The sequence below is a fragment of the Rhincodon typus genome, chromosome 15 (genome assembly GCF_021869965.1).
Source record: "Rhincodon typus isolate 14 chromosome 15, sRhiTyp1.1, whole genome shotgun sequence".
NCBI lineage: Eukaryota > Metazoa > Chordata > Chondrichthyes > Orectolobiformes > Rhincodontidae > Rhincodon > Rhincodon typus.
Window position 1 is genome coordinate 29,422,776 of NC_063346.1, and position 13,036 is coordinate 29,435,811.

Sequence of the window (13,036 nt, forward strand, 5' to 3'; positions counted from 1 at the left end):
GTGGCTACTCTTTTGTGAGCTATGACCAAATTGATTGTGGTTTTGGGCATCTCAACAACACACAGAAGTATTAAATCACTGTGATTAACTTCTGGGATTTATATATTATTTTGTGCATGTATGAAATCCTAAGGGCACCGTCAGTTTCAGGTGGAATAGCAATGGATGGCTGAACAGGCTATGCACTAGAAATGTTCAAGTCTGTGCCTCCTTACACTTGGAATGAAAGTGAGACATCACCAGAATTTACAATGAAACTCTGCCGATTTATGTACCATCTTAATACTTTGGCATTCAAACAAAGTAAAATACTGCAGATGCTGGAAATCTGAAACAAACAGTGAGAATGCTGGCGAAATTCAACAGGTCTGGCTGTGTCTTTGGAGAGAGAAAGAGTTAACGTTTCATGTCTAGTATGAATCTTATTTTCAGACCTTCATTGCAAAATGTAAACAGTCACCTGGTTTGCCTTGTGAGGAATGGCATATACTGGCTCTTTAATATATACTTCTCCCTCCTTTTCGAGAACATAGTAATGTGGTTGGTCTGCTTTATCGGACAACAGTTCCACATCTTGGTCATCATCTTCTCCTTCTTCCTCATTACATTCTTCATCAGAATCGGAAGGCAGTGGTAACTGAGGCCTGCCTCTAACAGGACTTTGCCATTCATTCCTTTTCAAAGATAATGAAAATTAATAATGGAAACCAGTAACAGATTTCCACAATTACTTGAAATGTATTTACCAGATTAATACAAAAAAATTATATGCAACCGTGAATCTTAGACCACAGTTTAATTTGCACAAGCTTAAAAATGTTTCAAAAGCTTTGAATAAAAGATGCAGCAGGAATTCTTCAACCAGTTACAAAATAGTGCCTTACACTAGAAAATGGCAAAACCCGCCAAAAGTCAAAGTTATACTGCAAAGAGATCATTTATAAGTTTTGCAGGGTGGGTCTGTAGATAGCCCAAGCTTCAGGCATATGCATTTTGGGGAGATAATTGGCTGCTTAAACAACGGCCTATATCCAGTTCGGATTGTTAAAATTAGACTAGTATGTGCCAAAAAAAGTGCAGAAATCAATTAGAATTGTCAAATAACTTACAATACAATTGTTTGTATTCAAAAGAGATTAGTTACAGAAATTTTAAAGTATTGATTTTTTAAAAATTAATGGATGTTATTTGTTTTAAGCAGTGACACATCAATAGACTGAAACTAATGTCAGCCTGGTTTCCTTCGAAGACCTTTGCCCTTGGTGAATACTAAGCGAGGGCATAGGTTGGAACATGAATGTGAAGGTGGCATAAGAACAATAAAAGACCATGGGATGAGTGGGGGACATAAGGTGTGGCTCAGCATAGAACAGGTACAGGGACCAAAGTAACCAGGAATACGTGGGGGCTCATGGGGTGGGTGCAGTGAATTAGGTGTCATGTGTTAGCAAGAATGGGGAATGAGATTTGCATGTGGGAAGGATGGGCTATGTGGGTGAGGGCTGTTATTCATTTTGTTAGTGTTTAATTCAACTTCCACAAAGTGCTGATGCACAAAAGCACACCGTGTCCCCAGACCACACCCGCAGTTGGCTGCCTCCACGCTTGTTCCTGGGTTGTCCGGTCCATTCCAGGATACTTTGTCACCCTGGATTGAAAATCTGATACTCCAGGGCAGTTTCTCTTGGATAGGGTTTGTAGGGCCAGGAAACATCTCCACACTCCATACCATGCAGCAAAAATCATGGCCAAAATATTCTAAGGGATTCTTTTTATTTGAACAACTTGCCAATAAAAACCTATTAAAGAATATACATTGCAAGGGGAAGACTTTTGTTAACATCAAGTGGTTCCTATCAACGTAATGGAAAAAAAACTGTGCCAGTTGCATCCAACTAACTGATGAGGTTCTTCTTAACTGAACAATGAAAAGCTACACGTCCTTTGTATTTAACGCCCCATGAAAGGAATTGAGGAACTGTGTAACTTTTTTGAAATATAACCTAACCATAAATGAGGAAAAAATGCATTCTACAGTTTTTCGGTATAAGATGTTTTTATTCAGCAGCAACTATTTCCCTCCCGTGGAAAACTGCCTTTGAGTCTCCTTACCAAAATATAATGATAACAATAAGAAAACTCAAATTTCTTTCCTTCATAGAGAAGGAAAACAAATGTGGGAGTGAAATGCCAAGTAGCAGGTTTCTTATCTTTTAAAAAATATTTGTTTAATCTTACATAGGTGCATGGATGCAATTAAAAAGTGCTACCCCTAACCTAGTCACTCATTTAAACTTTTGGGTTAAATTCAATTATGGAATCTTCTAGTAGGTGAGGCTGAAGGTTAAATTAGAAATAAAAGTTAGAAGCTTTACGTGCAATGCAAATATAGGGTTAAACGAGATTCTGGTGTGACAAAGTTACAATGAGGCTCATTAAGACAATAAGGTTACACAGAGTGGAAATATCAGGAAATAATTCATACAGAAAAGATGTACTAAGATACTTCAAACATACTGGAAAGTTAATTTCACGAACAGAGGAATCAGATTCAAGAATGAAATCAATTTAGTCTAACTGATATGATCCAAATCAGGCACCTCTTTCACACAGCCTGATTTTGCTTTCCATTAACTTTAATATAAATGTAAAATTAAGGAAAATGTAAAACCATCCGGATCTTGTCAAATTCCTGTCAGTTGGGGGTTGGGTAAAATTCATGCACAAATATTGAATATAGATAACGAATATTAAAACAGGGGAAGGAAGTGATTCGAAGACTTCTATGTTCCAAAGCAAGAAATTAGTTGAGGATGAATGATTAGAACCTTCAATGTAAGATCATTCCTGGAATCCAAGGAACTTGGTACATCCATGTCATTAGATATCAAAGAGATATTTCAATATTGAACAAAAACGAACAATTAAACTGGTTACACAGGTTTTGACAAATTGAATTCATTTCATAACGAGCAGCATTTCACTTGTATTAAACCAATTTCTTCCATACATGCACCTTTAGAGTCATACAGCACAGAAACAGACCCTTTGGTCCAACTCATCCATGCCGACCAAGTTTCCCAAACTAAACTAGTCCCATTTGCCTGCATTTGGCCCATATCCCTCTAAACTTTCCTATCCATGTACCCGTCCAAATTTCTTTTAAATGCTGTAATTGTACCTACCTCTATCACTTCCTCCAGCAGCTCGTTCCATATATGCACCACCCTCTGCGTAAAAAAGTTGCCCCTCAGATCCCTTTTAAATCTTTCCCCTCTCACCTTAAACCTATGTCCTCTAGTTTTGAACTCCCCACCCTGGAAAAAAGACTTTGGCTATTAATGTTATCTATGCCCTTCAGGATTTTATAAACCTCTATAAAGGGAATAAAGTCCCAGCCTATCCAGCCTCTCCTTGTAACACAAACTTCAAGTCTCGGTTACATCCTGATCCCTTCTTTGACGCACCACAATTCTTTCATCAACATTCCATTATAAACAACCCCATCCTAAACTACATAAAATTAGAACATGGCACTGGACATCAGTAAATATATAAACTTTGAAGCATAGCACTACAATTCTAATTTAGCTTTGAAGAAAAACAGCCTCAGTGCATCTTTTAGAAAGTTTTTATACAAGAAATGGCAACAGTATGGCTACGACCAGGGCACTAACAATCTGAGTTCCTGCATTCCTTGACACACTAACTCAAAAGGCAGATCAATGTCCGGTCAGCCCAGCTAGAATCCAAATCAGGATCCTGGCTTGGAGCCTTGAAAAAACCTTGAACTTCTGCTTCAGAGCAGTGTTTACAGTTAGCCCAAGGAGGCTTTGGGATCAGTCACCAGATGATTTCAGGGAGGGGCCAGCCTGGATAAGCTCGCTGCACCATTCTTCCAACCAGACTTTCTTGTTACCTTGGCAGGTAAGCATTCTATGCTAACAAGTGGTTAGATGCTTACAAATGCAACAAAGTGCAAGTATTTCCCTCTAACCCTCAAACTTTGGCAAAGTCACCAACCAATGTTAAGGATAGGTATCTCTTGAGACTTTGTTAGGTTAAAACAATTTTGGAACAAAGAGCTTCCAAATAACTAATGATTGATAAAATGTGAAACGCTTGAGTTTTCAGTGTACATGTGCGCAAATAATGAGAACTAGCAACTGTTGAGAGACATGACACAAAAGAGGTTTGTGCTTCTACACATTAGAGTGGAAGAATGGAAATTCTTGATTGAGAATATCAATTTTAACCTGAAAAGACAAGGAGGATAAAGAATGTTGGCAAGATTTTAATTTGCTAATTAATGACAGTTATCTAACAGAGCTTATTTCTCACCTTTGATTGAAAATCTGCAACAATCATGATCATTTTAAATAAAACCCGAAAGAACTGCAGAAGCAGCAAATCAGGAACAAAAACAGAAGTTGCTGGAAAAGCTCAGCAGGTGCAGCAACATGTGTGAAGAAAAGATCAGAGTTAATGTTTCAGGTCCAGTAACCCTCAGAACTGACGGTAGCTGGAAAAATGTCAATTTAAATGCAGAAAATAGGTAGGGGGATGGGGTAAGGAGTAAACAATAGGATAAAGGATAGAGGCCGAAGAGAGAGAAGAGCAGTTGGGTAGACAAAGGAGTTGATAACAATCTGGCGAGAAGGGTGAATAGCTGTTAATGGGGTCTGTTACTGATTAACAATGGGCAGTATGTAATGGCAGGCTATGTAATAACAAGGTCTGGTGTGTGGGATAGGGGCCTAGGACATGGGAGAGTTCAGGCCCTAAAATTACTGAACTCGCTATTGAGTCCAGATGGCTGCAGGGTCCCCCAGAAAATGAGGTGTTGTTCTTCCAGCTTGCGCCGACATTCATTGGAACACTGCAACAAGCCAGAGACAGAGATGTTGGCCAGGAAACAGGGTGATGTGTTAAAATGGCAGGCAACTGGAAGTTTAGGGTCTTTTTGCGGATAGAACGTAAGTGTTCTGCAAAGTGGTCACCCAGTCTACCCTTCGTTTCCCCAGTGTGGAGAAGACCACATTGTGAGCAGCGAATGCAGTAGACTAGATTCTGGGAAGTGCAGGTGAAGTGTTGCTTCACCTGGAAAGTATGTTTGGGCCCTTGGATAGTGGGGAGAGAGGAGGTAAATGGGCAGGTGTTACACCTTTGCCACTTGCAGGGGAAGGTACCGTGAGGCTATGGGGGGTGTTGGGAGTGAAGGAAGAGTAGACTAGGGTGTCCCAGAGGGAATGGTCTCTGTGGAAGGCAGCCAAGGGAGGGGAGGGAAATATTTATCACGTTAACTCTGATTTTTTTTTTCTTCACAGATGCTACCAGACCTGATCACTGTAAAACAGACACAGGTATTTGTAGCAATTGCACAGAATAAATTAAGACACCATCAATTTGTTGTACAATACCTTAACTGCAGATCAGCCACAGTGGCATAAGGTTCAAGAAGGCTTTGTTGCTCTGAAAATGTGCCATCACTTTCAGAATAAGATCTTTGACGAAGTCCTGTCAAATGCCGTTGAGGAATGGCAACTGTACGACCAGTCAGGCACGAAGTTAAAATTACTGCTGCCAATGCTGACCTGAAATTGTGAATGAGTTCAATGTACAACAGAACAAAACATGTTGAAAAATACAACATTCTTCAGACAGGATAATTTTGAGCTATGTATATGAAGCAATCAGGCAAAAAAATTAATGATTGTTTTGCTCTCCAAGAATGTACATTTTGCAAACTGAAATCTTGCACATGTATTTTATTATCAGATTTCCATTATTCTAAGATGATAATGACAATCATAATTGTGTTTCCTTACACCCCTGCCTCTTCTTCAAAATAACCCTCTACTGCAAGCTCTTCTTTTTTTTGTAGTAAGCTCCCAAAAGGTACTAAAATTCAATTCTAAGATTTCAGACTTCACTGTAAAATACAGCTAACGATTATTTATCTCTACTCAAATTCCATTATCCTTTGCAGAATCCCAAAGCTTACATTTTTTAGAAGTGCACTAGGTTAACATACCCAGGAATTGATTTTTTTCCCAATGCTGCCACACAACTTCCTCTGTTCTAGACTGTATCCTCAATTATTTGTGGATCGCTAAATTACAGCTTATGCTATGGTTTTACTTATTAAGCTACAAGTCTACCTCAACCAGAACTGGAATGAAGTCCTATGCTGTTGACAATATTCTGAACCACATGTTAGTCTTCTGGCTAACTGAGCTAACACCCCACCCCAGGTAACAACTAAGATGTATTTGTTTATGTATAAATGCTACAAAGGAGTAGCAATGCATCTTTTTATATGATCTAGGTAATGCACATCATTTTCATCCAGACAGTAATTTCAGATCAATTAGCAATTATAAATATTGTTTAGGATAGCAAATCAAATATGATGCAACAAATACAAGTCAGTAATATCAACAGACAGTCAAAATGCACCTCAAAATGTTGTGAAAGTGATCAGATAATTAACTTAAACCTTAGATTGAACGTCTATGTAAACCAAGTCTATTAGATTAATGATTTTAAAACAAAAAGCATGCACAACTATTAATAAAACTGAGAATACAGTGTACCTTGGTCTCTCTGGAGAAGGCTCTGGGCTACGTGGTGGAGGGGTGCGGGGAACAGCAGCTCTGGGAGCTATTGTGGCCGCAGGAACCAAACCATGAGCTATGTGTTTCTAAACAAATGGTGGAAAGCTTGGTTAGTCAAGGCAACAAATCTACAAGAGAAAATATGCAAAGTTAACAAAGTTAATGTTCCAGTACTGGATCAATATTATCAGAAAATGTTGCCTTCTTGACACAAAATTAGGTTCAAACGAATTTCTGCTTTGCAAAAATCAATTCAAATGACATCCCAATATACAAAACTGAGATTCCTTTACAGGCAGTTCAAGCAAAAATTGGCATCAGTTACTCTTTCATGTAATATCATTGCCCATCATGTCAGCCCTATGTAATTACGAAACGTTAAATACAAACACAATACAAAATGATCAATGTATCAGACTACCAACACTGAATTATGAGAACAGGAACATCACATAGTATGTCATGGGAAGGCAATAGCCAAGGAGTCTTATCGCTGTACGGTCAATCCAGAGACCTAGATTAATGCTCCAGAGAGCTGGGTTTGAATCCCACCATGGTAGATAGTGAAATTTGAATTCAATAAAAATCTGGAGTCTAACAGTGAGCATTGTCAATTGTCAGAAAAATCCATCTGGTACACTAATATCCTTTAGGGTAGGAAACTGTCATCCTTACCTGATCTGGTCATGTGACTCCAGACCCACAGCAATGTGTATTGACTCTTAACAGCCATCTTAGCAATTAGGGATCAGGCAATAAACGCTGGCCTAGCCAGCAATGCCATTATCCCATGAATGAATTTAAAAAAATGATAACATAGAAGTGGATATGTATTACAATCCCTTTTCATGTACATTTTAAAAGTGTAAACATTATGAATTAATCAATCCAAACTGCAAACCAAATGCCTCAATTGCTTTCAAAATATCCATACAAATTTCACAGTGAAAATAAAGCTTATTAAGTATGTTTGTCTTGCTAAGGGAATCAGTAGAATTGATTCAATACAACTACACTAACTATACACAAATTGCAAAATTTATTCTAAGGAAACATTTTAGGTTGTGGATAGCACATAAATAAAGAAATCATAGGTGCTGGAAATCTGAAACAAAAACAAAACAAAAATTCCAAAAGAAACAACAATCAGACAGCATCTGTATATAGAACATAGAATGGGCATATTCTGTGAGCATTTTATTAAAACATTTTGGCATGTAGATATTTATTTTTTTGTTTCTTCCATTAATACTAATTTCATAGATTAGAGTCATGGGCCAAATCTTTCCCTGAACAGCTGTGAGGATAGGGGCTGTGAAGGAGAGTGAAGGGGTATTTAGGAAAGGCAAGAAGAGGTCTTCCTCACTGCAACCTCACAAGCTCCTCTTTGTTAGCCCTGGTCCACCTTTGCCACAGTCCTCAATCCCCCAGTCCTCCTTCTCTTCCTCCTCCTCCTCCCCCCACTTCTCTCCCTCCTCAGTGCCTCCCTCACTTATCCCCTATTCTCTCTCATGACCCCTATCTGGCAGAAAACCTCCATCCAATCCTCCAAACACCCTGTATACGAGGACCTCTAGTTCCCTGTTGTAAATCAAGGTGCCAACCTGGGCCATCTCCAGGGTAATTCTTCCCATGCTGCAACTATGGAGGGATATTCCTGGCTTACAGGTTTGAACTGGGACTCAGGGTGGATTTAAACACAGTGCTGGTGACACAAACCCAAATGGTCCCAGTAGTGGCAAGCACTCTTGCCGCTGGTGTGCACACAATAGCTCAAGAGCAGCACTGTAGGGGCATGGTGCATAGATAATGGAGGCAAGCAGCACAGAAGTGAAAGAGAGAATTTGTTACAGATCATGGAGGGAAACTCTCCACGAAACTTCCCAAAATTGACGTTTAGCCGATTTTGGGGAGAATTCAGCCCACAGAATCAGTTTCTCCCCATCTATTCTGTCCACCAACTTCATGACTTATAAAACCTATCAATCTCATCTAATTACCTGGAAGCTACAGAATAGAAACAGGCTATTCAACCCATGTAATTCATGCGCCACTTGAGTGACATCTCACATTTCTAACTATCAGTATAACCATTTATTCCCTGCTTGCTCATATGATTATCTAGCCTCCCCTTAAATACATGTGTACTAGTCACCTCAACTGCTTCCTGTGGTTCCACATCATCATCATCACTCTAGGAAAGACATTTCTGCTGAGTTCCCCATTTGATATCTTGGAGATTATTTTTTATTAATTCATTCTAGTTTTAGTACTGTCTATGACTGGAAACACATTCTGTGTCTATTCTATCAGAATTGTCCATAAATGTAAACATCGTTTAATCACCCCTCAATGTTTTCTTTTTCAACATAAAAATTTGAGAGTTTGTTCATCCATTCCTGTTCAGTATAATGTTGCATTTCTAGCTGCATCCGTGTAAATCATTTTGCACCCTGTCCTGTGCCTCTTTCCACTTTTAGAAAGAATGGCAACCAGAATTGTACATGGTATCCCAAGTATAATCTAACCAGGATTCTATACAAATTTGGTATAATTCCATTATTTTTCCATTTTATCCCTGTAAAAGATATATTCCAGACTTCAGTTTGCAATTTTAAGGCCTTACTTATGTATTTGTACTTAGTTAACCATTTGTTCCTCAATCCCATTTATTTCTATTTTTCAAGAAATATGCAACCGTATTTTTCTCATTAAAATGATGTAGATTTATAACTATCTCACTGAGAGAAAATATTTGATTTAAAAATAGATTATCAACTATAAAATCAGATCCATAATTCCACCATGTATTGTAACTGAAACAAGAGTTTAATTCCATGCAACAGCAGAGGGTATTAATAAGCTTGCATGTCTTATACTAGCAAATAGCCCAGCTGTACAGAAAACAAAGTTGGAAAATTATTCTTACCGTAGACAGCTTACAACCGTTATATTATTGCTTTAAGAGATGTGTTGCTAATGATTCAAAATGAAACCCACATGTCAAACTGCCTATGCAGTCCAGTAGAAGCAAACAAAAAGCAAATTGTATACATAGCTACCTGTATCTTATATTTCCTAAATGAGGCTACATGCTGAAAAAAAAAATGCTGGAGATCACAGTGGGTCCAGCAGCATCCATAGAGAGAAAGTGTTTCAAGTCGAGATGACTCTTCATCAGAGCATTGATAGACAAGTACCAACAACACGTCCAACCTGCTGTGAGCCTCAAATTCCCTATGGCTGCAATGATGGGCAAACAAAATTATCGGCTAGTTCTCAATCTTTCTTTTCTTTAAACGTTTGATATTTCACACCAATGTATTTCTACATTGCAGATACATAAATGCCCACATTATGAGTGCTGTGCCTGTTATTTATTTTCTAAACTCATCATTCTTATATTCACAGTTACGATGATATATTTAACTCTCTAAACCTAAAACTATGCAACTTTTAAAACTCCAACTATCCTGTACTGACCTCATACAATTCTTGTGACCAGCAACTAATGAAATTTCTTAGGTGGACAATCATACTCATTAGTGAGTGATCACTGACGATGACAAGGCAATTCTTGGTGATTATCTCATGAACCTAGAAATATCCTAATTTAGAACACTAAACTGTTCAATCTATACCCAGGTATCTTTGTATCTAAGACTATTCTGTATAGAGCGACTGTAAACTTTTCACTATACTCATTTCAGTACGTGACAATAAAGCTAATTCAATTCAACTATGCACTCTACATAACTTAGAAACAATTGATGTTCATAATGCATGCTTAACGTAAATGTAATATTCCAAGACACTATGTAAGTGCAGTACGAAGCAAAATTTGACATGATTTGCAAAATGTTACATGAAAGGAAACAAAGAGCACCTCTAAGGAGCCTCTTAAAGAAATAATGTGGAGAGATATGGACAGTTGGGGCAGAAATGCCATCACTTTTGGCCCTGGCAGCTGAAGGCCACCAATGATGGAGCTATTTGGGAAATATAAGAGCCCAGAACTGTTCTGAGTAAAGATACCTCAGAAGTGATGCATTCGGCAATTATAGAGATAGTGAGGGCAAAGCATGGAGGGATATCAAAACAAAACTTTAAAATTGACATGTAATTTTAGTAGAAACTAATGTGAATAAGCAAGCACAGAATGATGTGTGAAAGCTAATTGTGACAGTTAGAACTCAGGTATTGGATTTTCGATTACATCAAGTTTCTGGAGGGGAGAACAAGGGAGGGCTGCAAAGGAATACACTGATTAGCCAAGTTTAGATGAGAGTTTGAATAGCAGAGAGATAGGCAGCTGCAGAATCAGGTGGTGATACAGAAATGAAAATTGACAATCTTAGTAGAAGTGTTGATATATAGTCAGAAACTCATCATGGGTTTAATATGCCACCAAGTTTGCAAAAATCTTATTTCAACCTCAGAGTTGCCACATAGAGAATGGCAGTGTAGAAACTAAAGACAACTACATTGTTCATCTCAATATTTAATTGGAGTAAATTTCTGCTTATCCAGTACTTATCAGATAAGCAGTCTCACAATTTGGAGACAAGGGAGATATCAAAAGTATCGTGGTGAGGTAGAGTTTGGGATCATCAGAGTACATGTGGAAACCTAAGCTTTTTTTTTCAAATGATGTTGTTGAGGAGCAGCATATCCATAAGAAATAAAAAGGGACCATGATGAGATACTTGGGTGACATCAGAGGTAACAATGTGAGAGCAAGTGATTCTCTGACCACATGAAAATTGCAGGTGAGATATGAGCACAGTGGTAATGTCACTAGACCAAGATTGCAGAAGCTTAGTCTAATGCTCTGAGGTTGTGGGTTCAAATCCCACCATGGAGCTAGTGGAAGATAAATTCAGTTAGTAAATCAGGACTATAAACTATTCTCGATAATGATGCCCATGAAACCATCTGATTCACTGATGGCCTTTACAGGAGAAATTCGCTGCCTTTAACTGGCCTAGATGTGACTCTCGACCCACATCTAGCTATTAACTAGCCTAGCAAGCTACCTAATTCAAGGATAATTTGGGATGATCAATAAATGAAAGAACTTTTTAAAAAAACAACAGCATAGAAAAAAAAGATCCAGCTGGATGATGGTAAAGGTGTACTGGAGGAGGGTGATGTGGTCAACCATGTCAAAGGCTGTTGACAGAGAAGCATGTTTGTCATACAAACATAGTATGTAATTAGTGACTTTAATAAGTAGTGGCAGGGTTGGTAACCACATTGGTGAGATTCAAGTATGGAGATCTAAAAAAGATTGTCACAAACTTGGGAGACAACATGACCAAGGACTTGAAAGGAATGAGAAGTTGGAGATAGCAACGTAATTGAAAACGCAGAGGGAGTCATTGGCTTTTCGTTTTGAGAAAAAATTTAAAGTAGTGCGGCGCATCATACGCACTCTGACCCACTTCAGAACGAACTCGTTTTCTTGTTATGGCACTAAGTTGCATCTTCATTGCACCAAAACAATCTCAATCGTGCAAAACAAATTATCCATCGAATTCCTGTAGCACAGACTATGTTTATTATAAGTCACATGGATATAAATTGCTGCCCCGAAATTCCTGAATTTTACGAAGAGTCCTAAACGCGAGAAGCTGATGTGATTGAATAAAAATCTGCAGCGTCCAGTTATATTTATTTTCCGGAGTGTCAATGTTTATCTTAGAAACGGTTTTTGACAACAACGCCGTCATGAGACGTGTCCGTTACTTTGAGCGAAGAGGAGGAGAAACACAAGTCCCACTTACAAAGGGCATTTGATCCTTTCTTCTCCACCCGAATGGCATTTTGATTTGTAGTTGAAAACGCGGCTGCTCTGTTTTAATCCGCTAGTAATCCACATCAATGTGAAATAGAGTAGACAAGAGGTCTTCTCACAGCGACAGCCGACCCTGAAATAAACCCTAATTCCATTGGGTGAAGGACGACAACTCATCCAATCGCAGTTCGTGTTATTTACCTTAGCGACGGGCGCGTCCGCGGACGCTGTGATTGGAGGAAAAGACGCTTTGCACTGGTGATTGGCTGGCGTTGGGAAGCGGCACAGTGCGAAGTTTTAATTGGCTTCATCTGCTGTCACTCGCCTCCATAGGCGGGGCCAAGGCAGTGTCACCACCGTGGGAGGGTAATTATTGGCTGGCTGCTGTTTTCAAGGATCTGGTCCGAGGGATATCATAAGAACGATTCGTTCAGGCTGTCACTAACCACTCTTGAAAAGGAGGAAGAAGAAGAAGAATAAACATCCTGGAGCAAGATGGACAGAGGGGATAGGAAGCAGATGGACAAGATGAATCAGACATGGCGGGGCTCGAACAGTTCATCCACTTCACTAACACCTTCCACCCCAACCTTAAGTTCATTTGGACCATCTCCGATACATC

General features: G+C 38.9%; 1 protein-coding gene across 1 annotated transcript; it reads right to left on the reverse strand.

Moving 5' to 3' along the window:
* Positions 1-436: 436 nt before the first annotated feature.
* LOC125485046 (centrosomal protein of 89 kDa-like) lies at positions 437-12,565 on the reverse strand. Its single transcript, XM_048605978.1, has 4 exons — positions 12,062-12,565; positions 6,597-6,703; positions 5,421-5,594; positions 437-674 (listed from the first exon to the last, which is right to left on the reverse strand). The coding sequence occupies exons 1-4, from the start codon at positions 12,107-12,109 to the stop codon at positions 437-439; spliced, it is 567 nt and encodes a 188-aa protein (XP_048461935.1). The 5' UTR covers positions 12,110-12,565.
* Between the last annotated feature and the right edge of the window lie 471 nt (positions 12,566-13,036).

Excerpts from the sequence above, each read along its gene's own strand:
- LOC125485046 (XM_048605978.1), bottom strand. The coding sequence starts at position 12,109 with ATGAAGATGCAACTTAGTGCCATAACAAGAAAACGAGTTCGTTCTGAA. Across the intron at positions 5,595-6,596 it reads CCTTCTCCAGAGAGACCAAG|GTCAGCATTGGCAGCAGTAA; the intron begins GTACACTGTATT and ends TCACAATTTCAG. Across the intron at positions 675-5,420 it reads GTGGCTGATCTGCAGTTAAG|GAATGAATGGCAAAGTCCTG; the intron begins GTATTGTACAAC and ends ATCTTTGAAAAG.